This window comes from Syngnathus leptorhynchus, chromosome 2 (genome assembly GCF_054491065.1).
Source record: "Syngnathus leptorhynchus isolate UIUO chromosome 2, UIUO_Slep, whole genome shotgun sequence".
Classification (NCBI taxonomy): Eukaryota; Metazoa; Chordata; class Actinopteri; order Syngnathiformes; family Syngnathidae; genus Syngnathus; species Syngnathus leptorhynchus.
This window is the reverse complement of record NC_141196.1, coordinates 19,783,681-19,810,575: the sequence shown is the minus strand read 5'-3', so window position 1 is coordinate 19,810,575 and position 26,895 is coordinate 19,783,681. Positions and strand designations below refer to the sequence as shown.

General features: G+C 39.8%; 3 protein-coding genes across 4 annotated transcripts; 1 reads left to right on the top strand and 2 right to left on the bottom strand.

Annotated features, from left to right (window-relative positions):
• Positions 1 to 243: 243 nt before the first annotated feature.
• hprt1 (hypoxanthine phosphoribosyltransferase 1) lies at positions 244 to 6,741 on the bottom strand. 2 transcript variants are annotated; one of them, XM_085932888.1, is made up of 9 exons: positions 6,490 to 6,717; positions 4,128 to 4,234; positions 2,920 to 3,103; positions 2,761 to 2,826; positions 2,522 to 2,539; positions 2,358 to 2,440; positions 1,999 to 2,045; positions 1,834 to 1,910; positions 244 to 1,745 (listed from the first exon to the last, which is right to left on the bottom strand). In XM_085932888.1, the coding sequence occupies exons 1-9, from the start codon at positions 6,514 to 6,516 to the stop codon at positions 1,698 to 1,700; spliced, it is 657 nt and encodes a 218-aa protein (XP_085789014.1). In that variant the 5' UTR covers positions 6,517 to 6,717; the 3' UTR covers positions 244 to 1,697. The 2 variants fall into 2 exon arrangements, 1 of the variants encoding a protein (XP_085789014.1); XR_015068406.1 differs by lacking the exon at positions 244 to 1,745 and having other exon boundaries at positions 2,522 to 2,682; positions 6,490 to 6,741.
• Positions 6,742 to 8,117: 1,376 nt separating this feature from the next.
• On the bottom strand, positions 8,118 to 14,871 carry phf6 (PHD finger protein 6). Its single transcript, XM_085906341.1, has 11 exons — positions 14,710 to 14,871; positions 12,952 to 13,105; positions 11,427 to 11,528; positions 10,584 to 10,717; positions 10,453 to 10,499; positions 10,208 to 10,362; positions 9,977 to 10,120; positions 9,779 to 9,883; positions 9,549 to 9,682; positions 9,272 to 9,408; positions 8,118 to 9,117 (listed from the first exon to the last, which is right to left on the bottom strand). The coding sequence occupies exons 2-10, from the start codon at positions 13,081 to 13,083 to the stop codon at positions 9,279 to 9,281; spliced, it is 1,083 nt and encodes a 360-aa protein (XP_085762467.1). The 5' UTR covers positions 13,084 to 13,105; positions 14,710 to 14,871; the 3' UTR covers positions 8,118 to 9,117; positions 9,272 to 9,278.
• A 2,922-nt stretch (positions 14,872 to 17,793) lies between these two features.
• cab39l1 (calcium binding protein 39, like 1) lies at positions 17,794 to 23,825 on the top strand. The gene is made up of 9 exons (XM_085905587.1): positions 17,794 to 18,170; positions 18,521 to 18,661; positions 18,743 to 18,907; positions 19,034 to 19,152; positions 19,759 to 19,927; positions 20,016 to 20,075; positions 20,150 to 20,215; positions 20,297 to 20,440; positions 21,117 to 23,825. The coding sequence occupies exons 2-9, from the start codon at positions 18,545 to 18,547 to the stop codon at positions 21,306 to 21,308; spliced, it is 1,032 nt and encodes a 343-aa protein (XP_085761713.1). The 5' UTR covers positions 17,794 to 18,170; positions 18,521 to 18,544; the 3' UTR covers positions 21,309 to 23,825.
• The last annotated feature ends 3,070 nt before the right edge of the window (positions 23,826 to 26,895 follow it).

The following is a 26,895-nucleotide window of genomic DNA, read 5'->3' as shown; positions in this document are numbered from 1 at the left end:
GTAGTCAAATTCCATGACAGAACTAGTATATGTGACCAAGGTGAGTGCATAATACCACACGTTATAAGGCCTTACCTGAAAATATTGGCTAATGTTGGAACACATGACCCAAAACCAACATGCATATTCCCTGATAGCATCATACAAATATACAAGACATCAGTGTGCTATCTGAGAGCAAGATAATTGATTCCATTCTCACATACTGTTTGAGCAAAGTCAAACATATCAAAATACACATCATGGTGTGCATGTGTATTTATTGAGCAGCACAGCACAAGATAATTCATAAGGATGGCACCACTGGTTGTGGCCAGTTGAAAACACATTGAGAACACATTAGCCAGGTCTGCCTACTTATACAATCCAACACTACAATTGATTATTTTTTTTAGTCCTTGTGATTTACCGGCAAATAAAGACTTACATACTATATGGACACAGAAGAAAAAAGAAAATCTGTGAAGATGCAAATCAGCGGGTGCCGAACAGCGAGTATGCAAGGGTCAACTGTATGCATCTATGTCAAAGCAGACTAACAAGTCATTTTTTGTAAAATATTTAAAGAAGCAATGGTACTGTATCGTACACCAGTTGGCAGCATTGCTTTGAATACCATACAAGCTAAATGCTGAAACACTACTCAATGATGTGGCAAAAGCACATGGCCACAATTCTTAAGCAAATTGTATTAGGAGTATATACGGACTGTTTTTAATAATATACAGTTGACCCCCCCAATATTTGCGGTCAAAAGGAACTCAGCAAAAATAAGGATATGAGTAACGCTCACATTTGGGGACAGAACAAAAAATAAATATTAACCTCTTCCAAATTCTTGCAAAAAGGTGATAAACATTCAGTATCCGATTTCAACCCAAATTTGGGGAAAATGGAGGAACCCCCCCCCAAAAAAAATGTTAACATTTCATTTTTTTTTTAAATAGAAAAAGGAAACCCATCAATATACAAATCCATGTGCGGAACCACGAGTATGGTGAGGTGGGCTTTTTCATCTACTGTCACAAATTCAATACATTAGTTGCATTCTCTTCCCTGTTTTTGGAAAATGTTAATAAATGACAGGCAATTATGTTATTAGAAGGATTGACATTTACATTAATCTTGATGAGAGAGAAATAAATGCCTCAGTGTTGTTCTATGAAACTTTAGCAGCATTATCATGCACACCAGTAGATATTGGGTCCCGTAAGATGCTACTTTAGAATTATTCACGTTGTGGATAGGTGCTGAAGAGTCTATTGATGAAAGTGGAATCCCTTATTCTTTGGCGAGAACTAAAAACGCAGGCTCAAAGTGTGTTGATAGGGCTATAGAAATAAATGTGACTTGACTTGATAGCATGTGATTTCTCCTAAAATGTAGATCTCACAGTATTTCTTTGGCCCATTATTGCGATAACTAATCATCATAATCTATCAACCAAGTCAAAAGCAGAAAGCCACGTCAATGCGTGCTAGTATTGCCCAGACATGCTTTTATCTGAGCAAAATAAGAGAGGCTGAAACTTCTAAGTATTGGAGTGGGGGGAACAAAAACGGGAAAGCGTCACTATACTGGTCCACCCCCTGGATAATCTGAGCAGGCAGCATTTTTTTTTAATATGATGGTCTCATAGGTAAAACGGGTCTTCAAAAAAAAAAAAATAATCTGCCATAAAAAAATAAAGGTGCTCTTCACGCTTTATACTTCTCCTTCCCTGTTTCGCTAATGACGCAGATATGCTGAAACACAAAAGAAGCCAAAAGTTAAAAAATGTAGTAGTTAAGAGATAAATTATCATTAGACAGTGGCGAGAAAACACATACTTACATTAAGATCTCGAAAGTACTCGTTGTAGTCTAGCGCATATCCCACAACAAATTTGTCGGGAACTTCAAAGCCGACAACTGAAACGCAGACACCAAACATATCCGATCGATCAATTCACAGAAAACACATGCTTGTTGTTAATAGAACAAAAAAGTTTCAACTCACAGTCTGGTCGGTACCCAACACTTCTTGGTGTCCTTTTCACCAACAAACTAAAGATGGAAACCAAATTCAAATTGCCTCAATTAATAATAAGGATATAAAAAAAATGGAGATTTCAATAAATATTTAAAAGTAGTGAAAAAAAACGATTTTAATTGAATATCAACAAGAGTTTGTACAAGTTTTTTTCCTTATAGACCGCAACAATTGATTCGAAAGGCAGTCACAAGGTTGACAAACAGAATTCCTTCAAGACAAGTATTTTTTTCCTCATTTAAATGACTAGAAATAGAATTAAAACCTGCAATCAAGTTATTGACTTGATTTTATTGGTTTGGAAAAAAAGAATGGATTTACATTACCTTGCCACTTTAACCATTTTGGGATTGTACTGTTTAAGGAGTTCCAATAAGGTCTTCATGGTCTTCCCGGTGTCGATAATATCCTAAGAGACATCGCAAGAGAAGCTCAGATCAAATGGTACTCAAGTAGAAACCAGACAAGAGTGTCGATTGCCGATACATACCTCCACAATGAGCACGTTCTGTGAAAAAGAAATTGAGTTGAGTTGGATTGGAAACATTTTATCTTCCCGCAACCCAAGTGAGGATAAGCGGTTCCGAGTTGAATGGAGATTTTATCTGAACGTGCTGACTTCACTCTTTTGCTGTTCCCGTTTGTTGCATACTAACATGGGGAGGATCACTCCAGATGTGCGTGACAATAAGTGGTGCTTATAATATGAGAATGTGATGTATTACTCACCTTGCCTGTCAGAGTAGACAAGTCATCTCCTCCAATGACTTTGATGTCTCCTGTTGACTGGTCATTCTGCGTGAACACGAATCAAGCCGGCCCATTGCAGATGAAAACCGTAACCGAATACAATTCGTGTCAAACAAAACATTTTATAACAATGATTACGCAGTAGCTCTTGAGGCGAATGAAGTCCACGGTCATAGGGATGGATCGGTCGCTGTTTCTGTTCAGGGCCTTGATGTAATCCAGCAGGTCTGCAAAGAACTTGTAGCCTCCTTTCAGCACACAGAGGGCAATAATGTGGTCCCCTCCCATTTCCTTCATAATCTCCCTGGCCAGTCGCTCTGTCCTGGGATTACATGGGAGAGAGGGGCAGAGAGGGCAGACAACTCACTTTTTTGCTATAGTCATCAGGACAGGGGTGTCAAAGTCGTTTTTTTCGCGTAGTCTTAGTTTCTTTCGGAGGGCCATTATGACTGTCAACCCAAATAAATGTGTGAGCACCTCATATTATATACAGTAAAAGCTACAAAACAAACTGACAAATAACTCGTTTTCAAATCAGACGAGTAAAAACCGGTCAAATATAAAAATAAAAAAAAACTGATATTATTAAAAGTGAAGACAATTTGCAATTCTAGTAATGACACACGAATTTAATGCACAATTTGTCTTCGCCGGCCACATAAAATGATATGGCGGGCTGTATCGGGCCCCTGGGCCTTGAGTTTGACACGTGCATCATCATTTTTTTTTGTATATGTCAGCACTCATTGTGTCATTTTTAAACCTAAGCAAAAGTCTGGTCCACAAAACAAAAACAGGTCAAGCTATATCAAGCAAGCAAATATGTTCCTTGCGAGGTGTTTGGCCACATTGGACGTGTTCCTTCTTCGAGCTACGACAATTTTATAAATGAGCCTTACTGACTTGACGGGCTTTGCTATTTTGCCATGGCTGGCACTAAAGAAAAGTTCCAAAACGTTACGTATAACATGGCTCATTATTTTTCTGAAGCTGAGCTGTGACTGGTTGTGACCTGAGACCTGGCAACTGTGATGTCATTTTCAGTTGACAGCAGGTGGCAAAATGGCCGCTCCGTGAGATGGATAAAAACAGATTCATTTTGCTGCTTAACTCATATTCCACTAACAAAACATTAATAAGAACACTGTGTATTGACTTGTGGGGGGCACATACATATCGTAGAGAATTTTTTTAGGTTGACTTCCCCGTTGAATAATGAGTGTTCAGTTTTGAACCACAAAGATGAACATATTAACCACTGATTTAGACAAACCCAAATCTTAGCAACAGAGGTTGACATCAGCTATCATATTCTTGCAAGCTCTTAAAAAAACGTGATAGACCACCTGTCCAAAATGAGTCCATGTGGGATGTAGACACTCTGTAGGTCACCTGCGTAGTGCTTCGGTATGCAGAACAGGTCCAAATCGTACCCCTGCTCCTCGTCGGTGATCTGAAAGGGCGCAAGAGAAAAGGTTGTTCCTTAACATTAGATTGATCTGATGAAAGGACAGTACAAAATCACATTACAAGCTCATTGGATCCTTACTTCGCCATGAAACGCTTCAATATCGTAAAACTTTTACCAAGTCCAAATGATTATGATTTGAAAAAGCACAATATTGTATAGACGATCACATGCCTACATTTTACCACGGAAATAATGCACGTGGATCGTTCAACGTAATCCTGGTAACAAACAAATCATAATCACTGTGAAGGAGATAAAAATATTGAACACTTCACCACGCAACAAAATTGTAGTTGGCTGTAAAAACCCGAATGGGATTTACAATTTAGACATTATGTAAAAAAAAAAAAAAAATCCACCCCAATTGCAACCACTTGCAACCGTTTGCCTGATGAACGCAGGCGACTTAACTGGTGTCATGTGAAAGCTGAGAAGCTGGTGCAGAACTTTAGGTGCCTCGGGAATACTACGAGTAACCACAAGAAGACTAAACATTTGTGACTTTTGTCAGTAAGCTGTGAATTTGAATAGTGAAGCGTCCTTATGTGCATTCTAACGGAAAACGTGGTTGGTTGAGAAGTACAATTAAAGCATGTGTAAATGAAACCCAAAACGTGCCATCTGTCGAGCTACACACTCAAATCCAGATAACGGTGACATACACGGCAGATGTCCTTCACGACCTCATGATCTGTGAGAGTGTTCTTTTCCACTTACATAATGTGAGGTGAACTCTTGTCTGGGACAACATTGAAGTCAGCACTGGAAAAATCCCATGTTTGGCAATAGTGCACTTGAATTCAAAATACAGGAGTGTTACCATTTTCCTTGAACTCTTTTTAACAAGTTGATTTACTTTCTTTCTACTCCTCCCTTTGCATAAAACAACATACCTTTTGACATTTAAAGCTGTAAAACCTGTTAGTAAATCTTTTAGTGGACAAAAGTATGATACTCATTCCTAATACAGTATTATTTAGTTTCCTGTCTGCAGCTTTGTCATAAGCTAAATCAAAAATGACTCAACTGCAAAACTGTTCATTTTTTTAGAATTACAATTTCAATTACTGGACTGACATTGCCTTGATGGTCACTGTTGAAAACTAGAGCCAGTTAATCTCAAAGCAAGTTGAACCGTAAAACCGGGATGACCTAAGAATTAAAAGGCTTGGAGAATGGGAACCAATATATAGTTAGCAACCAACACAAACACAGGTTGGTGACTAGCTTGACCAGCAATATTCAAACTTTTTTTTCTGTCAGACAATGAGGAACTCCTCCTCTGCTCTGCTCGACGCCACCCCAGTGGAGTTATCACCCCTGCCATCAAACACATGAGGCACGTAGCGCTTGTTTCCGTCAGTGGTCACACAAAACGGAAGTCCATCAGACTAAAAATACCAGATGACAGAAACAAAAATGTTACATTTAATAAATCTTTTTGAATCCAGTGATTGCCGCACAGGTTGGTGCAACAAAACATTAAGGGTCCCATCATTTGTGTCAAGCTCTGTTTCATTTTTTTTTTTTTTTTTAAATGATTCTGTTGTTCAAGTGCAATATCGGATTCTAATAGGCCATTTTTTTTCGTATTTCTTATGCATTATTGATTTTGTCAATTTCATCCGGCCACAATTATAATCATTGGAAACATGCATGTAAAACTCAGGTAAAGCATGAAATACAAATGATGTTTGATTTATTTATGACACGCAAATAATTTATTATTTGTACAAGTAACGGTCTTGCTTGTCACTTGTTTGGCTCTTGCAATTGGCTGTTGGAGTATGAAAACGTCATTGTTGACTTATCATTAAAAAAAAACCACACACAATATGGTAGCGTGGCAAAGAAGTAGCGATACAATAAGAAGAAAAATATGAAGACATCTGATATGGAAGAGCAAAGTTGAATATCTAAAATTTAATTTGTCAATATTTTAGCGTATTGGTTTTTTTCCCAACAGTTTTGGTCATCCATAGTCTGAGTCACGTATACAAAGCATGGTGAGCGCGTGCATGTCATCGTCGCCGTAGGCAACGCTTGAAACCAGGATAAACACTAAACACGTTAAGATGATGCGTATTACAAACACAACGTTGATGACAGGTTGGTACCGATTAATGAAACAGTTGCGACCACGTACGAGCTGCGCGGTGAGCAGCGGGACTGCACCCATATGGCCATGAGCACGCCGACATGCTTACTGTGAGATGAGGGGTGGGGGGGGGACCTACCACAACACACTGGCCGGATGTCGCCATGTCTGTTCCCACCGGGGGGTCCCTTTTAGGATATCGTGCGTAGAAAAAAATAAAAAATAAAAAAGAACAGTTAATATTACTGCCCACCGTTACTGCTCACATGGATAAGCTATGTGCGTCGCTCCTGCTGTACCCTTCCGTCTCTCTTACAGGACGTTGCACCACTCTACCCGAGTGGAACAAAAACGTTGTCAATGACGTAAGGAGGAGGCGAGCAATCAAAGAACGAGATTTGGGAGACCCGCCCCCTTTTCTAACACACTCATTTGTGAGGCTTATTATTATTCATATTTTATGCCAATGTGGTAAAACAAACACACACAAAAAGGCTGAGTTGTTCTTGCAACTTTCTGCTTGTCTCATCAGGGGTCACCACAGTGAGTCTTTCTTTCTTTCTTTCTTTCTTTCTTTCTTTCTTTCTTTCTTTCTTTCTTTCTTTCTTTCTTTCTTTCTTTCTTTCTTTCTTTCTTTCTTTCTTTCTTTCAGTCTTTCAGTCTTTCTTTCAGTCTTTCAGTCTTTCTATTTTTCTTTTTCAAGTTTAGTCTCGGGACCAACGCCTGGAATGCAAGTACAAAAGTAAAACATTAACATGAATTTTTACAGGTACAGGATTAGTGAGAATACACAATACCACCGTACACAGGACTTGTGTGACGCGTAAAGTGCAGTAGTACTGGGGTAGTGGGGCTTGTAGTTAATGCATGCTGCTTCAGCATGCTGCTTCTGCTTTTAGCTGCTGCCGCCGGCTAGCTATCTGTGCGGGGTGCGAAAAGAGGAGCCAAGTGCGTAAGTCTCCACCGTCAAGACTCCTGCAGTGCCTCCACGTGGCCACGTATGGTAATTGGGTACCTCGCGGTCCCAGGCTAAATCTGGAGGGAATCTCGGAGCAACGGTGGGCCCCAGAGAGAAGGCGTGCAGGCCCACCGGTGTGTGCACAATGCCCTGGTGCCTCTCAATCACTGTCCCGGCTATGGGTAAATAGTAGGCAGAGGGGCTCAGCCATGGTAGGCTGCCCATCTAGGAGAAAGTCACTCCAAACAAAAACCACAGGTGCTGCTTTGCCTGAACCTAGACCGTAAACCACCTGAAGGTACCGGGGTGAAGGGGATGAGAAGGGCTTATGCCTGCAGATGCTCAAAGTATAGCATCTTCATAGAGAAGTTGATGAAGTTCCCGAACTCGGCCCGTGATATGGTGGTCAGCTGAACTGTCCCGAATGAAAAAAAGCCTACCACCAATTTCTTCAACAAAGATGCAAGTAAAAAAATCATCACAAACGACTTTTAGTATTCCCTCAAGGTGTGGAATAATGAGAAACCCACAGGATAGTTTTCCTTTGAATAAAAATAAGCAGATTCAAGATAAGCGTCAGTAAACATTAATTTAGGAAATGGTTAAATTTCTCATCGGTTTTATTTCATACATAATTTCTTATCCTTAAAGCAACAGTCCTTTGTGTAACATTTTTTTGTTTGGTTAGGTTATTGGTTAGGTTTTGGGAACATGCCCTTGCTGAATTAGATGGGGTTCACAACTTCACTCTCCTACCACTTATTCAAGATCCAATTGAACTATGTTGAACTGAATAATGGAAACAAATATGCAAAGAGAAATCTGTGCATTAACATGAATTAAATGCACAAATTAATTTATTGAAAATACTAAAAAGGCAGAATGAATGTTCCAGGTGAGCATGATAAGCTTCAGTCAGGTTCAAGAATGTAAAACTAAATTCACAAAGATACACAGTGACTTCATACTTGGGCTGGTGTCACATTCCTCTCATGGACGCGGAACAACACCAAGTTACCGGCTATGCGAGAGATTCTTAATTATTATTTTTTTTGAACACTCAAATAAGACCACATTATTCAGTAAACATGTAAAATACAAAAGAAATTCTATTTGCAAAAAACATGATTGCATACATTTGTAGAGATACGTTGTAACATCACACCAAATAAAGTCAAGCCAACTTTCCTGAAAAGCCGTGTACTGAGCTCTCTTTAGCGGCTAAAGAGAAAAAACAAGAATCCACCATTGAATGCAAGTGCATGCCAGTAAAACTTGTGACCTTCCTAAATCCACACATTCAAAATTACTCATGATGATTACACAGTAGCAAATGTATTACTACATAGCAAGAAATGAAGGCTAACACAAAAAATGTTGAAAGATATGATTGACACAACAAAATGATAAAACTGCACAACTTTGTAGAGACTGCTGACAGATATTGCAGTGAAGGAAAAAAATATTGTTTCATCGTGTGAAGTAGTCTACGAGGTGACGAGTATAACTTCAGTCCATCCAGCTTTTTGAGCATGACAGTAGCACAAATAGTTGAAGATACGTCCATAACTTTTCCTTTGAAAGTTAATCTTTGGCTTTTCATCGCAATTCTGCAGGAGTCCATGCTCTGTAGGGATCACCGATGCGTGAAAAGCTCATCTAGTCTCAATGCAGTGCATCCATTTATTTGGGAAGGCGACGTGTCGAAGACAGCTCATGGGGAAACTAAAGACCGCAACGCTGAGTAGGCGGAGATTTTGTAGAAAGACGCATAGCTCCCCCGCAAATTTTTGCTGTCAGGCACCAAACCTGTTTGAAAAAAAAAAAAAAAATCAATCAAGCAGGTCAATAAAAACCCATTTGCAATCTGAATGGATTCCAGTTGTATTGTTGAGGCTAAAAAACAACCACTATCTGAATTTTGACAATTGATAAATATTGTTTATAGACTTGGAACACTTACATTGTGGCTAGTTGCCATTTACTTGCATCGACAGTGTTCCTCCGCGATCGATTGCCGCTCTTTCTCTACTGCGATTCTCTCGTTCTTCGTCTTCCTCATCTCGCTCCTCGTTGCCACTGTGGTTCTTACAATACAGTCTGAAATCAAGAGGACTTGTAACTAACGCTGAGCGATAAGAAGTCATCCCCCACGAAGCTGTGTCTCAAAACGGTGGAAAGGATTGACTGTGCTAGCATTTTACTAGACTTTAAATAAGGCTGGTAAGAGGAGTGCTCACTTGTAGATTCCACGTGCCATGTTCTCGATGTACTTTGCTTTGTCTTGCAGACCGCAGTGGTAGTGGTAAGTCTTCACACAAGCTTTAATCTCACACCCAATGGTTGCACCCAACTGGCTGCAAAGTGTGCATTTCTTAAATAACAAAACAACCACAAATTCTGATTAGATTAGAATAGGCACATTTTGGAGTCATTCATCAACAATTGGATTAAGGAAAAATCTTTTCACCATTCTTTTGCCTCTTTTAATCTCTTGGATTACGGTTTTCACGTCAAAGTTCCCGAACTCGGCCCGTGATGTAGTGGTCAGCTGAACTGTCCCGGATGAAAAAAGCTGAAAAGTAGGAACAGTAGGCTGCCTTAAACACAGCACATTCACAACGCTTACATTTCTTGCAGCAACACGTTTCCCCCTCCTTAATATTACCATGCATTTGTAGTGAGCAGCCACTTTTTTGGAATTATCAGTGTGAAGCACGCCCCTTGTTCCATTTTCTTCATCACCAGCATGGCAAAAACCGCAGCGCTGGCCGCTATCAGCCGGACTGGTCCGAAGAGGCGACCTCTCCCGCTACAACGCACCAGTGAGAGGCCAAATAAAAATCAATCCAGCACGCAGGTGAATGTTTCTCACACTGTGAATGGCAAGTCGCCTTACATGTGAGGAAGTCTCCTCATCTGCAGCCTGAGAGGAGGTGGAGCGCGTGTCTTCTGCCTGGCCGCGAACCTTGGTTTTTCCCTTTTCAAATCTTCCTCTGCCCCTGTTTTGTGGTGGCGAGGAGTCAGAGTCATTGGCCACACTTTCCTCTTCATCTAAAAAAACAAAACAACTTTTTTTAAAAACAGCATCAAATGTCGTACAAATATGGGGGGAGCACGGGTTAGAACTTTAGATGGACTTACCTTCAATGCCATCTCGAGAAGCATCTCGATGTTTGCGGCAGTAAACGCTACAATTAAAAGCAAGTCGTGGTTCATAAATGAATTAAAAACATGTATTTTTCTGAAGGGCTTTGGGGAAGAAAGTAACTTACAGGTAAGTTCCTTGTGATGCATTCTCTTTAACCTGGGCTTTGTCCTTTACAGCGCAGTAATAGTGATAAGTCCTTCGGCACGTATTCACATCACAGCCAATGGTAGCACCCGGCCGGTGACATGACGAGCACATCTGTAGTGGTACGTGGAGCACTTTTGTTATTTTCAAAACAAAACCACAGACGTTTTTGCTTTTCACAAATGAGATATTATTGTCATGGGCTTAATGACATACAGTCATGATAGTGAATGAATTGCTGGAAGTAGGAATGGTTGGACAGCACCCTCGGTGAGCATGACTAGATTGCTGCAGAATTTCAACTTCAATTTATGAGTATGTACATAAAAAAGTGCCATCGTGAAAGAAACTTGGGGGCTTACTACAAAAAAGAGCAGATCTGACATTGTGCGTTCTGTGTATTGGCAAAGTATGGTTAAAACATCAAGCATAATTCTAAGAACCACCAAGCCACACTGAGAAGGTGAGAACAGCGGCAATTTAAAACAATATACACATTATGATTTTGTAATGGAGCATATACAATCGAGCTGAGATAGTTTCTGATTTTGAATATGTCAGCACCGCCTTGAAATATTTCACCTTGTCTTTCATGAACTATAACTTTCACTTTTTGACTTTCCCCTCAATGATTTTTTTTTTTTGGGCCAATCACCTGTAAAACTGCATTTGGACCCAACAGTATTCATAAAGGTCTTACCAGTGAATTTTAACAGGCTTAATTTATTTTCTGCTTATGACTTTTCCACTTTATTTGGCTTGTCGACTAAACCGCTTTTACCATTGTCTTTGTTTATGCGGTGTAAAAATAAAAACAACTCACCAATTTGTTCCCCCTTTTGATCTCCTTCTTTACATCTTCAACAGAAAACCCTCCAATGTTTTCATTAGCAGAGTGCGATGAGACCAGGGCAGAGGAGAAAAGCTATATCGTAAACAAAACAAAAAAAAGAACATTTGTGGAATCTTGTATCCATTGGCAAAAGTAAAACATTTATCATATTACATCTTGTCAGTGACATTATTCAAACAAACATTTTTTAAAAAGTTGTTAAGACAACATTACTTTTGTTTCTTTGTTTTGTGATCTAGGATTCCATCTGATCAAGGAAGACCGATTAATGCTGGACCACATTCTACACATGACAAATGAGAATAATAATAAAAAATAAAAAGAAATATAGAATAAAACTGATAAATTGGTTTTGGTCCAATGTTTTGTGGGTGTCGTTTTGAGTTTAATCTGCATCCACAATACCTGTGGATGCAGATACCTGTCGCCACTTTGTTTGTTCAAAGTGAAGCAGGATGCAGCAAATCCATGTCTCCATCCATCTATACATTGATAAAATCAATAGTGCTTGCATTTTCCTACTGTATATGGTGTTATCTGCATGTGTGCACCACATTGCCCTGAAAAGGGCACGGTACACACGGGAATGGCACACCCAAGGTGAACAAGGCACACCACAGGGTGACTAAAGTAATAACCAAATGACACAATAAATTGATCATTGAATTCTTGCTAACACTTATCGATTTCCCCTCTTTATTGTTCCAGACTATCCTTTTCTTAAATTATGTTATTACAATGATCTTTCCACATTGTCCATTTCTTTTTTTGTTTTGTTTTGTTTTGTTTTAAATCCCATCAAAAATAGCAGCATCAGAAACAATATTGTATTTATTTATATTACGAGTCGTATTGAAACAATCTGCCACTACAGACATCAAAAGTTGTGCGTGTATCATTGAAACAAAAGATTGCAGGCATACATTGGGTGGATGGGAAGATTTTTTTTATGGTTTTTGAATTGTTTCAAACAATAACAACATGGCTAGTTCTTGCAAGTACGGGTGTACGAATCAGTGGAAAAGGGTCAACATTTTTCTCAACTCCAAGAGAGAACAGGCCATTCAAACACAGGTGCCTGCATTAAACACAGACTGGATCATAATCATGTTTGGTTAGTCACCGTATTATCTGGTTAGTTATAGCGGCCATTCGCTTTAACTTCTTGCTTAATAAGCGGTCAGGAAGCGTGGAATAATGGCAAGGTGTTTGGTCCTAGAGATAACCAGTAAGTTAGTAACTGGTAGGTAACTCATTCAGCTATGGTCGGTGCACAATAGCTTCATGTAACTTTTAACCCCGTTAGCGTTATTGTTTAATTTGTTTGTTTACCTTAGCCGTTTTCCCCTTGGCATCCTAGAACAACTCCGCAATTTCAAATTGAAAAAAAAAAAATCCCTCTGGAAGGAATTATGTCATAATGTTGCCAAGAGAGGGTTAACTTATTTTTTTTGAGTCACATGCTTCAAGTAAAAGACCACAGTGATCTGCTCACCATGCACTTGTGGTGGGCTGCCACCTTCTGGCTGTCAGACACAAGCAGCTGTCCGCAGTCCTTTTCCCTGCTGGTTCGACAAAAGGCGCATTTAGGCAGGCGAGCTGCAGCACCTTTCCTCTGCCCAGACATGATCTAGAGTGCTGATGACTTCCTAATGAAAATCAAAGAGTGAAAGTGAAAAAGAGCAGCTGGATGAGACAAGTTGAACCAAACCTCATCCACATCCGTAGAACTGCTTCAACCACAATGAGTGATGAACTGAAGTCAGAAGGAAAGAGCCAAAGACAAAATGGAAAACGAAATTTTACATTTTCAAAAAAGCTACTATAGACAATAAAATAAGAGCACTGCATCCAATAGAAACTGATTGTAGAATTGTGAGGGGTCCACTCGGATGCTGAATCACCTCTTCTTGCGAAACAGACGTAGTGACATAAACCAAGTCTGAATTAAAGTTTTCTGAAATGACCAATCGTGACATATTGTTTTCTGTATAATGCTGGCGATAGTTGATTATATCAACACAGCAGAGGCCTGTAGATGCAACACCAGCGGTCACTGTAAGTATAATTAAATTAGATTAGGCAAAATCAGGACCAATCAAATTCTAATATTTGAATAATTCTAATACACATTGTACACGATGACTGCATGCACATACTTGATGCAATACAATGTGCTGACACTAGTTGTCCATTATCTGTCTTACTGTATGTATCAAATCGAACTCATTTTTGCATCCATTCTGCCAGTAAAAAACATAATTATATTAAAAATGGGCCATTTTAGAACACAGTGTCTGTTATGATATGCATTGGAATCTTCTTTCTAGTATGATGTAATTATTTATTATCTTGTTTTATTAAATAATATTTAAATATTTACATAACCATTAATTAGACATTAATGTGAAAATTAAAACGCGTTCTGTCAACCAGGGTCAGTTCAACCTCTAAATTTGTGCATTCTTTTCAGGGCTGGCGTGTTGAAAATGCTGCTAAGTGGTGTGTACGGATGAAATAAACGAGAACATTTCAAGATGAGACTCAAAAGCTTACGTCCAAATCGAAGTGGAAATTTTCTTTGCTACTTAAGACAAACAATGTACTGCGACGCCTTAGAACGAGCCATTACTGCCATGATAGCAGAGCCACCATCGCCTCACTGCGGCGGTGAGAGTGGCGTGCAAACACACAATAAGCTCATGTAAACCAAACTTAAAAATGCGTCTTGCAATAAAGTCAAGTGTTCGCTAAAACGATCATCACAAATGAACATTTCGGCATATTGCACGACGAACAATGTGAAGGAATATATGACTACTGTAAATGAAACGAGGAAACTCCCCCATGTTTTCTTGCCACAAAGTTTTGAATTAAAGGGGGTGTGTATCTCCTTCTCGGACAAACTAGCTATAAACTAGTGATTTTGGGGGGAACTGGGTACACTTCCACGCCTCGAAATGTTTCACAAGGCCTCGGTTTAAAAAAGAAAAAAGGCCATTGTCTGAAAAGAGCACTTTTTGATTCGGTGGTTGTGGGAAGCGGAATAGCAGCGAATATTTCCCTTTAAATGAGGGATATAGTCGTGACAGGCGCGGGTCTTTGCAAACCGCTTCGAAAGCAAAGAGCGCCATACGTGATGTATCCCTGAGAAGAGAGCAGCTTGGCTTGAGCGCCAGCACAACGGCCCCGAACCACAGCAGGCCACAGAACACGCTGGCTGTCTCGCAAGCCACCGATACAAAAGTCTTACCTGCTAACTATTATCTTACGGCGCCAAGAGGTTAAGAACAGGGAAAGTGTAGCGAGTGGCGACTGAATTTCACCCCGTCCTTCACAAGCGATCGTGTGCTTTCCCTCACTCAAGTACAGTTAAGCTAGTTACCAAGGCCTTCCACTCGCTACTTCCGGGTGTGGTTTTCCACAATAAAAGCTTCGGTGCCGAGTTGCTATGTGACCATTGGAAATGTGAAAAGAAGATTTCGTACACACGGATGCAAGATACTTAACTATCTTACAATACATAGTATTTAGGTGAAACCGGAGTTGCTGCCGGGAAGCGCACGTCTATGTTCGTCATGATGAAATCAGAATCTTCTACCAAGAAAAAAATCATTTCAAGTGTAGGTGTGATACCGGTTTGTTTAGTGTGGTGATAACTGAGATGAATAATCTGTTCATGTGGCAGCAGGAAGACTGTGGTCTGAATAAATCGTAGCCTACTTCCTGAAGGGAGAAGATAGAACAGGTGTCCGCTGTGTAGAACTATACCAACATGGCTGGAAGTTTGATTAAGAACATCCTCTGCTGGGGCTTTTTAATGAAGGAGATGATTTGAGGTAGTGGGTGACGATGGTGCCCAGGAAATTGAAAGAGTCCATGATGGAGAAGGATGAGTGTGTGGAGTTGAGGGGCCTATGGGGTTGGGAACTTCCTCAAGTCCATGATCACCTCTTCTGTTTTCTGCCTGGTAAGCGGCAGGTTGTTGTTGTACCAGGACACCAGCTAGTGTGCCTCCCTGTTGTTTGCAAACGTATCTGTTTTATTGGCTGATGCCTGGAAGTGCAGCAGTTGGTGTAAAGAGAGAAGACCCAGGCATTAGTGTTGGGTGGTCCTTGTGTTTGAGACAGTCTTCCACAGATGTTGCTTCCAGTCTGTCAGGAAGTCTGTGATCCATCTGCAGATGGATCTGCAGTCATGTTGAGCTCAACAGTCATGTTGAGCTGTGAGAGCTTTTCTTGGCAAAGAACTGGGAGGATGGAGTTGAAGACAACTGAAATCTACAAAATTAATCCTGGAATAGTTTCACATGGAGTCTTGATGTTGCAGCAAGGTGTGGAGGGACCAAGTTGAGGGCATCATCTAGGGACTCTGTAGGAAAAATGCAGCTGGCTCAAGGTACAAGTTCTCTTTGATTCTAAATTGTTTTGTCAGTTCTGTCACAGGGCTCATCTCAAGTCGAGACAAAAACGTACCCACTCTTATTTTTGTTGCACTGGTTTTATTAAAGTAAGCTTATAATACATTTGCATACCTACATGTCGAGATAGAATTTGGGCACACTATGTTAGTATGTGTGTGTTCTTTTTCAACCTTAATAATAATTTTAAACTTTGAACCTCATTATTTTTTTTATTGTATGTGTAAATTTGAATTATAAGACATGAAAAGGTCTCTGCCACTTATCGAACCTGTAGAAATTGCTTCTTCTTGTAAGTGAAGCCAAATTCATCACATTATAATGTGATATTAGACTTTTTTTAACATGTTTACACAACGAAATTAAAGGAGTGGATGGCTTCAGATGACATGTTAACTGTCCCAATTTGAATTCAATTGCATTTTTTTTTTAAAAACAGAAGCAACCGGCATGAGAGAGTTGTAGTAACCTCACCACCGTCTAACTCAGTGTTTGTCAACCTTTTTTCATTCACGGCACACCTTTTCATTGGAAAAAAATCTCGAGGCACACCAACAAAAATCTGTTAAGACGTAGCCACCTATATTAACAATATAGTCATTCTTATTGTTAGAGTGGTGCTCACTAACTTATTTTTGCAGGACAAGCTATGTTAATTATTACAGGTTACATTCCAACATAAGCATAGGATCAAACTAATCTATCAACCCTCTAACACTTATCAAAGTGTCTTGAATAGGAATCAACTCAAAAACGGATTTTATCATCTTTTATAGTTCTTTCAAATTAGAAGTTGACTTAAAGTGCAATAATTGGGAAAGGTTTCACTGTTACAATATGAAAAGTTGCATGTACAAAATGTCAATCTCAGTATACTTTACTCACTTTGTGTGAAACCTGTGCATGTTTGGATGAACACAGAGCTGATATCCTGGTTAATTTGTTTTCAAAAAATATTTTTAGACCAATTAGGTGAAATTGGATAATTTTGCACGGCACACCTGATGATCACTCACCGCACACTAATGTGCCGCGGCACAGTGGTTGACAAACACTGGTCCAACTGTACTCCCTCAATGTCCAGGTGGTGTACCGGGACCTTCCTTGCTGAACTGGTGGCGGCACCCATGATAACAGCAGTGACTAATTGTCCCGAGATGCACCTAAAGTCCAAATTATTTTTACAACTATTTGATAAATTCTCTCTTTTGAATTAAACAGGGTAATATTTTATAATGGCTGGTACTGGCTGTTGTCACATTCAAACTTGTACATAATGCAGCAATTAAAAGGCCATAAGAAACAGGATATAATGGGGGGGGTAAAAAATCGACCTAATCAAAAAACAATGGGAGGAAGTTTTGAAGTATCAAGATATTATCCCATGCTTTCAAGGCACCCATTTTTAGTTGGTATGCAAACATGCCTCAGTGAACTGCTGAATGTTGCCTGGTAGCGCCATAGCGGTCATTCTTGGCTACTGCATGCTGCAGCGGGACGTCTCATAACTGCCCTCGTGTGGCCAAAGCCGGTACAACAAATAGAATACCATTCAGCAGAAGATTTATGTAACGTAACAAAAATTCTTTAAGTCTGTTTAATTCTAATTACGTATGTTATTACTGTATGAAATGAAACGGAATTAAGGGATTTTTTTATTCTATTCATTTTTTGGATAGTTTCTGAACAGGACCTTGTTTTCTGTTGACTATTTCGTGCACTTGATGAAGTAAAAATATTCCGACGCAAACACAATGTTCTTGCTAGATACATAGGAATGAATTGCTCCTCCCAAGAAAAACATATAAACCCATAAACGACCTTTCGTTACGAGCGGGCGGTTACAGGGAGAGAAAAAAAGGGGGCCTTTCTCTCAACACCATTGGCTAAAATAGATGTCAATCATCGCATGGGGTAAAACATGCCCACCCGGTGTCCCTGGGAAGGGGAAGAGGGGGCGAGAGAGGGAGGCTTCAACTGCACACTAGACAACAGGGAAATGAAGTTGTCAGTCTCCTTTAAACGAGGCAGCTAGCTAGTTAGATGACAGTCGTTTGAGAGTAGCCAGGTTTACATGACTTAGCACCGCTACGATGGTCGTTCGTCAGCGAATATTGTAGCCACATTTTTGTTACGAGTCGGGCGTGTAAACTACAGATCTGAGATAAGGTTACATTTAAAGGCAACCTAACCAAGTGAAAAAAAAGGAAAGTAGAGACAACTTGCTAGCCTACCAGCTAAGCTTTCGCCATCGAGCTTCCTCCAAATTTAAAACTTATCTTCGTATTTAGTCGGTGAGTTTTGACACTTGAGAATCTTCTATCCGTGTTTGATGTGTTGTTCGTCGTGTACGATGTCCGCGATTGCTCTTTTCTTGCCACTGGGTCGTAAGCTAGCTAAACTTCGCCAATGAACATTGCTTTGACATTTGAATCGTCACTCAACTTGAGTGAAAAGTTAGCAGAGGAAGTTAATGTCGTTTGCTGGTTGTGTTGATTTTTGCCTTGTATAGTTTATTTTGTTGAGTGTCGATTTGCCACTGGAATAAGAGAACCCAACTATAGCCGTGGCCTTGTTTCCTCAGGTGTGCGTTTTGCAGCCATTTCCTGATGCACGTCACAGTTGTGTATAACTTTTGTAACAGGGTCTGGGATCCTCCCATTGAGTCATGCCGTTCCCTTTCGGAAAGTCTCAGAAGAGTCCGGCAGAAATAGTGAGAAGTTTGAAAGAGAATGTGGCATACATGGAAAAGCTGGACGCCGGGGAAAGTAAAAAGTGTGAAAAGGTGACTTAATTGGAAAGAAACATAACCAATTGTTTTCAACTTGGAAATGTATGTTTCTCACTTTAATTGTGCAATTCTTAGGTAGCAGAGGAAGCTTCAAAAAATCTAGCTTCCCTGAAGGAGGTCCTTTGTGGGACAGGTGACAAGGAACCTCAGACCGAGGCGGTGGCTCAGCTTGCACAGGAGCTGTACAACACTAACCTTCTCATTTCTCTCATTGCAAATTTGCAAAGGATTGACTTTGAGGTAGCATAATGCACCCTATCGCTCTACTGTAGCCACAAAAAGTGTCATTCTGAGAAGTGTTTTAGGTATTACAACCAGGCCATTTACCCACTAAGTTCTTTTTTTTTATTTTTTTTATTAACACAGGGGAAGAAGGATGTGGTTCATCTGTTCAGTAATATCGTGAGACGGCAGATTGGCACACGCACTCCGACGGTAGAATACATCTCTACACACCAACAGATCCTCTTCATGCTGTTAAAAGGGTAAGTCCCGCTTGTCACATCAAAAACCAGAGTATGTTTATATTCACACCCTAAGAATGTTTCTGACACGATGATTTTCTCTTGACGTGCCTTGCAAATTTCACAGCTACCCGAAATATGTTCCAACAACTCCCAGAGAGCGAGCTTGAACTTGCACGTTGCATTTACTTGTGCGTTTGACATGGAAATGAAAATCATTATTGTTGAAAGCTAGTTATGTAGTCTTCTTAAAAGGGACCATCTTGTTTGAAAAAAACAGTTGTGTATTGTGGATGTACAGTTTAGCTTGAGTTAGTCAGCAATTCAAAGATTTTTGCTGTGCACTCTTGGTATGCCTGTGAACAGAGAAAAGCTGCGTGCTGTCATGCAATAGTAAAATGAAATTGACAGCTGTGTATCCATCTATCCATCCATCCATCCATTCATTCATCTTCCATTGGTTCAATTCCCTGATGTTTTATCAGAATTGAGAGTGAAATTGTACAACTCTAGGGATAGTCAATCTTAGAGGTTACACTGCAGAATAAACGAAGCAATGGCATGTGTGGAATTATGCTGCCGTAACAGAAAGACCCAACTTGACTTGGATGGTGTTCACCTGTACAGATATGAGAATGCCGAAGTGGCTCTGAACTGCGGGATGATGCTGAGAGAGTGTCTCCGCCATGAGCCGTTAGCTAGGACGGTACTTTTCTCTGAAGAGTTCTACTGTTTCTTCCGATATGTGGAGCTCTCCACCTTTGACATAGCGTCAGATGCCTTTGCATCATTCAAGGTACGCTATGACAAATTCCTCTTTATTTTTTTTTTAGCCTGTCTGTTCAGCATTGTGTTGTTCCAACAACTTGATTGTGCTCTGGCAGGATCTCCTCACAAGACATAAGATTATGTGTGCTGATTTCTTGGAGACCAATTATGACCGGGTAAAAGCTCACATTTCGTGACTAGAAGCCATGTTGTGACTCGATCTAATATTCCCTTTAAAAATGTCTGTCAGATATTTACAGAATATGACAAGCTCCTGCTTTCGGACAATTACGTCACCAAACGACAGTCTTTAAAGGTACCTCCCTCGCAGCCTTAATGTGAATTCAAGTAATGTCACTATTTGCCATCCACAATTAAAAAAAGAATGGATTTTCAGCTTCTGGGGGAACTTTTGCTGGATCGACACAACTTCACAGTGATGACAAAGTACATCAGCCGAGCAGAGAACTTGAAACTGATGATGAACATGCTAAGAGATAACAGTCGTAACATCCAGTTTGAAGCCTTCCATGTTTTCAAGGTGAGTGGGCGGTTGTTGTGCAATCGTTGAACATGCATGAGAAATTCTGTGGTTGGTATTTCTCTGTGACCATATTCTGATGAGAAGTGATGTTTACTAGTTTTATGCTGAGAAAAAAAAATGCTAGTGATATGTGATCCGCTATATTGTAAGGGTGGGCGATATGTATGGTTTGCGAAAGTATCGTCAATGTTGTTTTGACGATGTGTAATTTTGCAATATCGAGTTGTTTGTAAGTCGCCACGCCACAGCACCGGCCTTAAAAAAAGAACAAAAAATCCTAATACTTTTTGTGACAAATCCAACATAATAATAGAGTTGAAAAGAAAATCGCCCATTGACAAGCCTTTCATGAGTGCTAAACACATGAAAAGTGTTGAAAGAAATACGTCGTCTCTACAAATCACACTCACGGAGGCAATGTAGTCAAGGTCTGTCGGGAGCACGGAATGAATGAAGGTGAGATACATAAAGTAGTAAAACAAAATGATCTTTTTTTGGGGGGGGGGAATATTATCCAAATATCGTTATCGTGAAAATCTTTCAAACAAATTATATTTTTTTGCCCATATCGCCCACCCCTAGAATAGTATAGTCGCAAACACCCCTAAATAGACTTCTGAACTAATTTATTACCTACTCCACAATGTGAAACATTCTCCATTGGATCTCTCAGGTATTTGTTGCAAACCCTAACAAGACTCAGCCAGTCCTGGACATCCTGCTGAAGAACCAGACCAAGCTGGTCGAGTTCCTGAGCCACTTCCAGACAGACCGGTCAGAGGATGAGCAGTTTTGCGACGAGAAAAACTATCTGGTCAAGCAGATCCGGGATCTAAAGAAGCCCGCAGCCCCCGAGGAAGCTTAAGGCCACGGAATGGAGAGCTCCAAGAGTGAAAGATGCAGTAGTGGCGGCCAGCGTCTAAAGACATGCTTCTATAGGCTTTAGTGTTCAGTACAAAATATAGGAACAAAGTAAAGAAGACTTTGTCTGATTTTTAGTTGTGATGGGATTTCCAGACAGCAACCTGAGGGGGCTAAGAACCCCCTACTTACACAAACCATAGCGCTTGATACGTATTGAAATGTCCATTCTCGAATTGTCGGACTTCTTTTCCACGTTTTTTTTTGCCAGCACAGACCTTAGAACCACAGCATCATTCTTTTGGAAGCCCGAGTGCCGGCTGCGTCGACTGAAAAACCGAGAGGGTCATTCCTTTTCCAATATGACCTCATCCAAGCCCTTTCATGACACATTTTGATTCATTGCCTTATTGTTGATTTTCTCTTTCATTGGAGTATTTAAACAATGTCGTAGCACAGCTTTCCTACGTGGATCATTTTAATAGCCAAGTTGTCATTCCTGGTGCCTACTAGGTCACGTTTAGGCCTTTGTCCGCATTTTGCACTCACAGAGGTCAGCGACAAGATTAGCAATGCATTTATAAGCACAGCGAGAGCAAATCAAAACGGCAGAGGAATGAATTGATTGTGAGGTGGTTTTAGCCGCCGCTCGCAGTCTGAAATAGAATTGAAGCATCGGATAGCGCTGCGGGGTAGCAGCCGCCTCGCCATCGACACAATGTACCAATTGATCTCACTGGGAGGGACCCTGTTCCAACCTCGCATTGTCATGTACACAGTATTAGGGCCGCACGAAACAGGAAAAAATACCACTGCTCTTCGAATAATGCCATCAAATTTGAAGAATACAGTCGGAAATCATTTCTGATCAACCAGAAATGTTCTCAAAATTACAGTACTCATGTTGTTATATGACAGGCTACCTTAGGTTTGAGAGAATTTTTACATCAATTTGTTGAAATTACAGATTGAATCTTGAAATTATTTCAGTAGTCCAACTTTATCCCTGTAACATTCCATTTTAAATTTCGCTATATTTTCCCTTGAAATTTACCAATGTCTTTTTGGTTTTCTCACCGTGTGGCCCTAATACTTTTATAATCTGTTTTAAATCATGATTCAAATGATGAAAATTGCTTCTCAGACATGACTAATGGCAGGCAACTGTGGAAAGTTAAGATAGCCTTAATCTGACGCGTCTGCAAGGATGCCCTATAAGTACGTATTTATACAGACGCCCATAATAGTCATACCAAAGTCTGTTTTCTTATCAGTCAACATTATGATTTCATTTCCAAAATGGCTTGCCTTGCTTTAAAAAAATTTCCTTGATTGAGAAAATCTGAGAGTGTAGTGAATTTAATATAAAATCATGTTTTGTTGCAAATATTTAACTTTGGGCAAATTCTACGGCACACGATGTTCACAGGGTCAAAATGTCTGCGGTATTCTTTTTTTTTTTTAATGTATATTAATATTTCTTTTGTTTCACTGTGATGCACTTTTGAAGCATCACATATGTTACGATAATGAGTGGTGAATATAAACATTTCCTCTCAGTCATTTCATTTGGTGTATCGGCTTTACTTTTGCCATTGGGACGAAAATGTAAAATTTTGGGATGTGATTTTTTTTTTGTGCGCACAGTCCTACCTATAGAAAATACCTCAAAAAGTTAGAACCCCCCCCTTTTTATTCCTTGACATTTCAATTTTGGTGGTTTGTACGCATGCATTATGGGATCTCTCTACATGGTCAAACTTGAACAGGGTTTTTCTTTGTGTAAAACATTTTCAAACTATTTTATTGGGTGTGATGCCACATAGATGTTACTTCATAATGAATTACAGTGTGGGACCTTAGCATGAATGATGCCTCATGTTAAATGGATTGTAGCGGTCATGTTCATTTCAATAATTCTACAATTTTAAACCAAAGCCTTTGATATATATATATATATATATATATATATATATATATATATATATATATATATATATATATATATATATATATATATATATATATATATAATACAAATTTGTGTTTAATATACATCAATCATAACTATTTGCCCAAATTCAGCACAATGTGATATTTTCTGCTTCAATGTACAATTTGAAAGACACAATATATACAGTACTTACCTGTACTATACACACTTAGTATCTCCCTGTGTTTTACAGCTACTTACCTAGAGGGAGCATCTCATATTATTTGGCACCTAGTTTATATCGTGCTAAAAAAACAAAAACATTTCATGTTTATTTAATCCTACCTCTAATTGTGACTATAGACAGTACATCACTGGCAAGCTAATGATAAAAAGTCTTTAATTTTTAGACTATAGAGCAAGGCAATAGTAATAATGTATACATAGTCTTCTAATTGACTGTATATTTCCTTAATCTAGTTGCATTTGATGCATGATCATGAGCTGACTTTGGGTGGAGTTCTCTGTACATACATTTATAAAGAAAAGTGTGAAAGCATTCATGAAATAAACGTTCTGGCAATTTAACGGCATGTGATCGATCTCTGGATTGTTTCAAAATTTCTGGGTTACATTTGTAAATTAAAAAAAACATTGTTGCCGTGGATTCACTTTTAACTTGATGCATGCCTAACTGACTTTATGGTATCATGTGACACCAACCAACAGAACGGTCCACATTTGGACTCTCTCGAAAGGTGGACAGTTTCAAGTGTGTACCCCCAGTTGCCTCACTGGCCCCTAAGGTTTTGTTCAGACGCTACAGTGACAGTCCAATAAATCCATGGGGTCCATTTTCCATTTGCCTGTTTTCCATGTTCCCTGCTGCGACACATCTGACTGTCCAGCTGTTTATAGTATCTCCTCAATTTCTCAGCTAACATTTCTATGAAAAATTGTGATATTTTTCTGGATTTATTTCATGGTGTAGTAATTGTTCCTCCGTTTTGAAAGCTGAATCATTTGACTCTAATAATGCCCAAATCAACACTTTTTGGAAAACTAATGTAGGTTCAAGTGTAATGGGATTTTTTTTTATTAATTTTTTTTTTTTTACAGAATTTCGTTCTGTGCTGCCATTTGCATCAACTGTCCTGCTTGTTTAGCCACCATATTTACTTGAGTTGGAAGTAACAACCTTCTCCTCAGTTAGTTTCAGCCCTGTTCTATTTTGCCAGGAGGGAACCAACACAAAAGACTGCTCTTATCTCTGAACAAAGTTGTTTTATAAGTACCTAATTTGCCACAAGTGAAATGGTTGCTGTGACTACTCAAAGCTTCATTTTGAGTATTTGATTCCACAACTAAAAGTGTCCCGGCTTATTGAACCTTATGCTCGCATTCCATCCAACTACAGGTAAATTCAACACGTGGCTTTCCCTTGAATAATCGTAATCATTGAATAATGCAAATATAAAGTCTGGCGGTCCCACAAGCTATGTCGTTTCCACGCTGCACAATCAGGGAACATACAAGATGGGAATGTAGGTCAAAGTTCGATCCGGAAAGAAGGCAAGTTAGGCAACTCTGGTTCCCACAATGAGAGGGGGGAAGGGAGAGGGGTTGCACCGAGCTGTTAACGGCTCATAGAGGTACAAGAAGTAGTAGTAATGAAGACTTTTTTGGGGGGGTATTTGTGTGCAAATGAGGCGGGCTCCTGCAGACGAAGCAGAAGGGTATGTGGGGGCAGGGTTTATAAGGGTTAGAGGTCACAAGCCTCTCCTGGGCTGCTGCTTTACCCGGCACACAAATCAATGCAGCCACATTGGCGGAATAAAACAAATTCGCCCTGCTGTTGGATACTTGTTTAGAAATGCTCTTTATTATCATAGTTTGTTTTGAAATAGTCTTTCGTTGGGGATTTACACCCTCGAAGATTGCGTCCCCCCCCCGACGCGTCCACCCCACCCCCACAAACAGGAAAAACTACTATAAGATGCTCTCACGATTTCATGCATGACAAAACGTTTTGTTAGTGCCAAAAAGGGCCGTGCAGGATGCAACATCTGTGGCCAAGGATGACCAGGCTTGCCGTCCTTCTTTTTCCACCCTCGGTGCAACCAACTCAAGGTAGGCTCGCTTCTTTCTTTCTCACGCGTGTCCCATTCATTGAAGCCATGTTGTCTTTCACCGGACAGTCTAAAGCCGCCTCGTCATTAAAGGCATGCGATCGCATTCATGTTTAACAGAATAATAAAAAAATATATTTATATTACAAAACTTTATTGGCGTGAGGCATGTGTTGAGGTCCTTGTATATTAAGTTCGGAATGCTTATTGTGGACAAAACAAATGCTTAATCTTGTTAGAAATGACGTGTTGGCTGGTTCTATCATTACATAAACTCGGATGGGAGCGTCACTTGGATTTATTTTATGAAGTGAGCGTCGCTGCGCTGATCACGAGGTGTAGTTGGCGCCACTTTGTAAAAGGAGAACTCTTTCCCGTCTCAGTTAACCTGTTGTCGCTGTCCTTTTGGACAATTATTGAGTTAATGAAGTTAATAATAATACAAAATTAACGGTCACATTAAACAGTGACACATTGTAAAATAGACAAAATCACCCCCCCCCCCCCCCCATTATACACGCATTTTTTGACGCAAATGTGGAGAAACGGGTTTTTGAAAATGTACTTTGTATTAAAAATCAAAAGCTCAGTCAAAACCTACATAAGTATGAACGGCTTTTGCTGCAAATTTTGAAGACACATAGTCTTTCCACTGATCAATCTTTAGAGGTCGCTAAAATTTGGATTCCACATGTGCTAAAGCCAGTTCCCACAGGTGACGTCAGAGCCCAAACCAAGCAAGAAGTTAAAGGAATTGTCTGTAGACCTCAGAGACTGGATTGTGTAAAAGCCCAAATATCGGGAGGGGCACAGAAAAGTTCTGTTGATTTGAGCGTTCCAACGAGAACAGTAGCCTCCTTCATCCGTAAACGGAAAATGATCTAAATCAGCAGTACTCTGCCTAGAGTTGGCCATCTGTCTAAACTGAGCAATCGGGGGAAAAAGGGGTGATCAAGAAACCAATGGTCACTCAGTCACTCTGAAGCGATGAGAACATTCCACAAAGACAACCATCCCTTCAGCACTCAACCAATCAGGCCTGTATGGTAGATTGGCCAAATGGGAGCCACTCTTAGTCAAAGGCACATGGCCTGCCAAAAGGCACCTGAATAGCTCTCAGACCATGAGAAAGAAAAACTATCTGCTCTGATGAGACAAAGGTTGAACTCTTTGGCATGAATGCCAGGCATCAGGTTTGAAGGAAACCAGGCTCATCACCTGACTAATATCATTACCACAGTGGAGCAGAGTATTGGTAGCATCATGAAGTGGGAAGGAACTCTGAGTTTCGGCCAAGGACTGTGAATATTTAGGTATGTGTTATGTCTCTTTTTTTTCTTTTTAAATCCCGGATACTTTTTCGGATGTCGTGTGTGGAATATTGAGTGTTTAACTTCCATTTTGGGATGAGGTTGTAATATAAAATGTGGAAAAGAAATGCTGTGAATACTTTCCTTATATACAGTTTTAGACAACCAAATACTGATATTCTGCATTCAAGGTATGTATTCGGTAAATCAAATCAACTA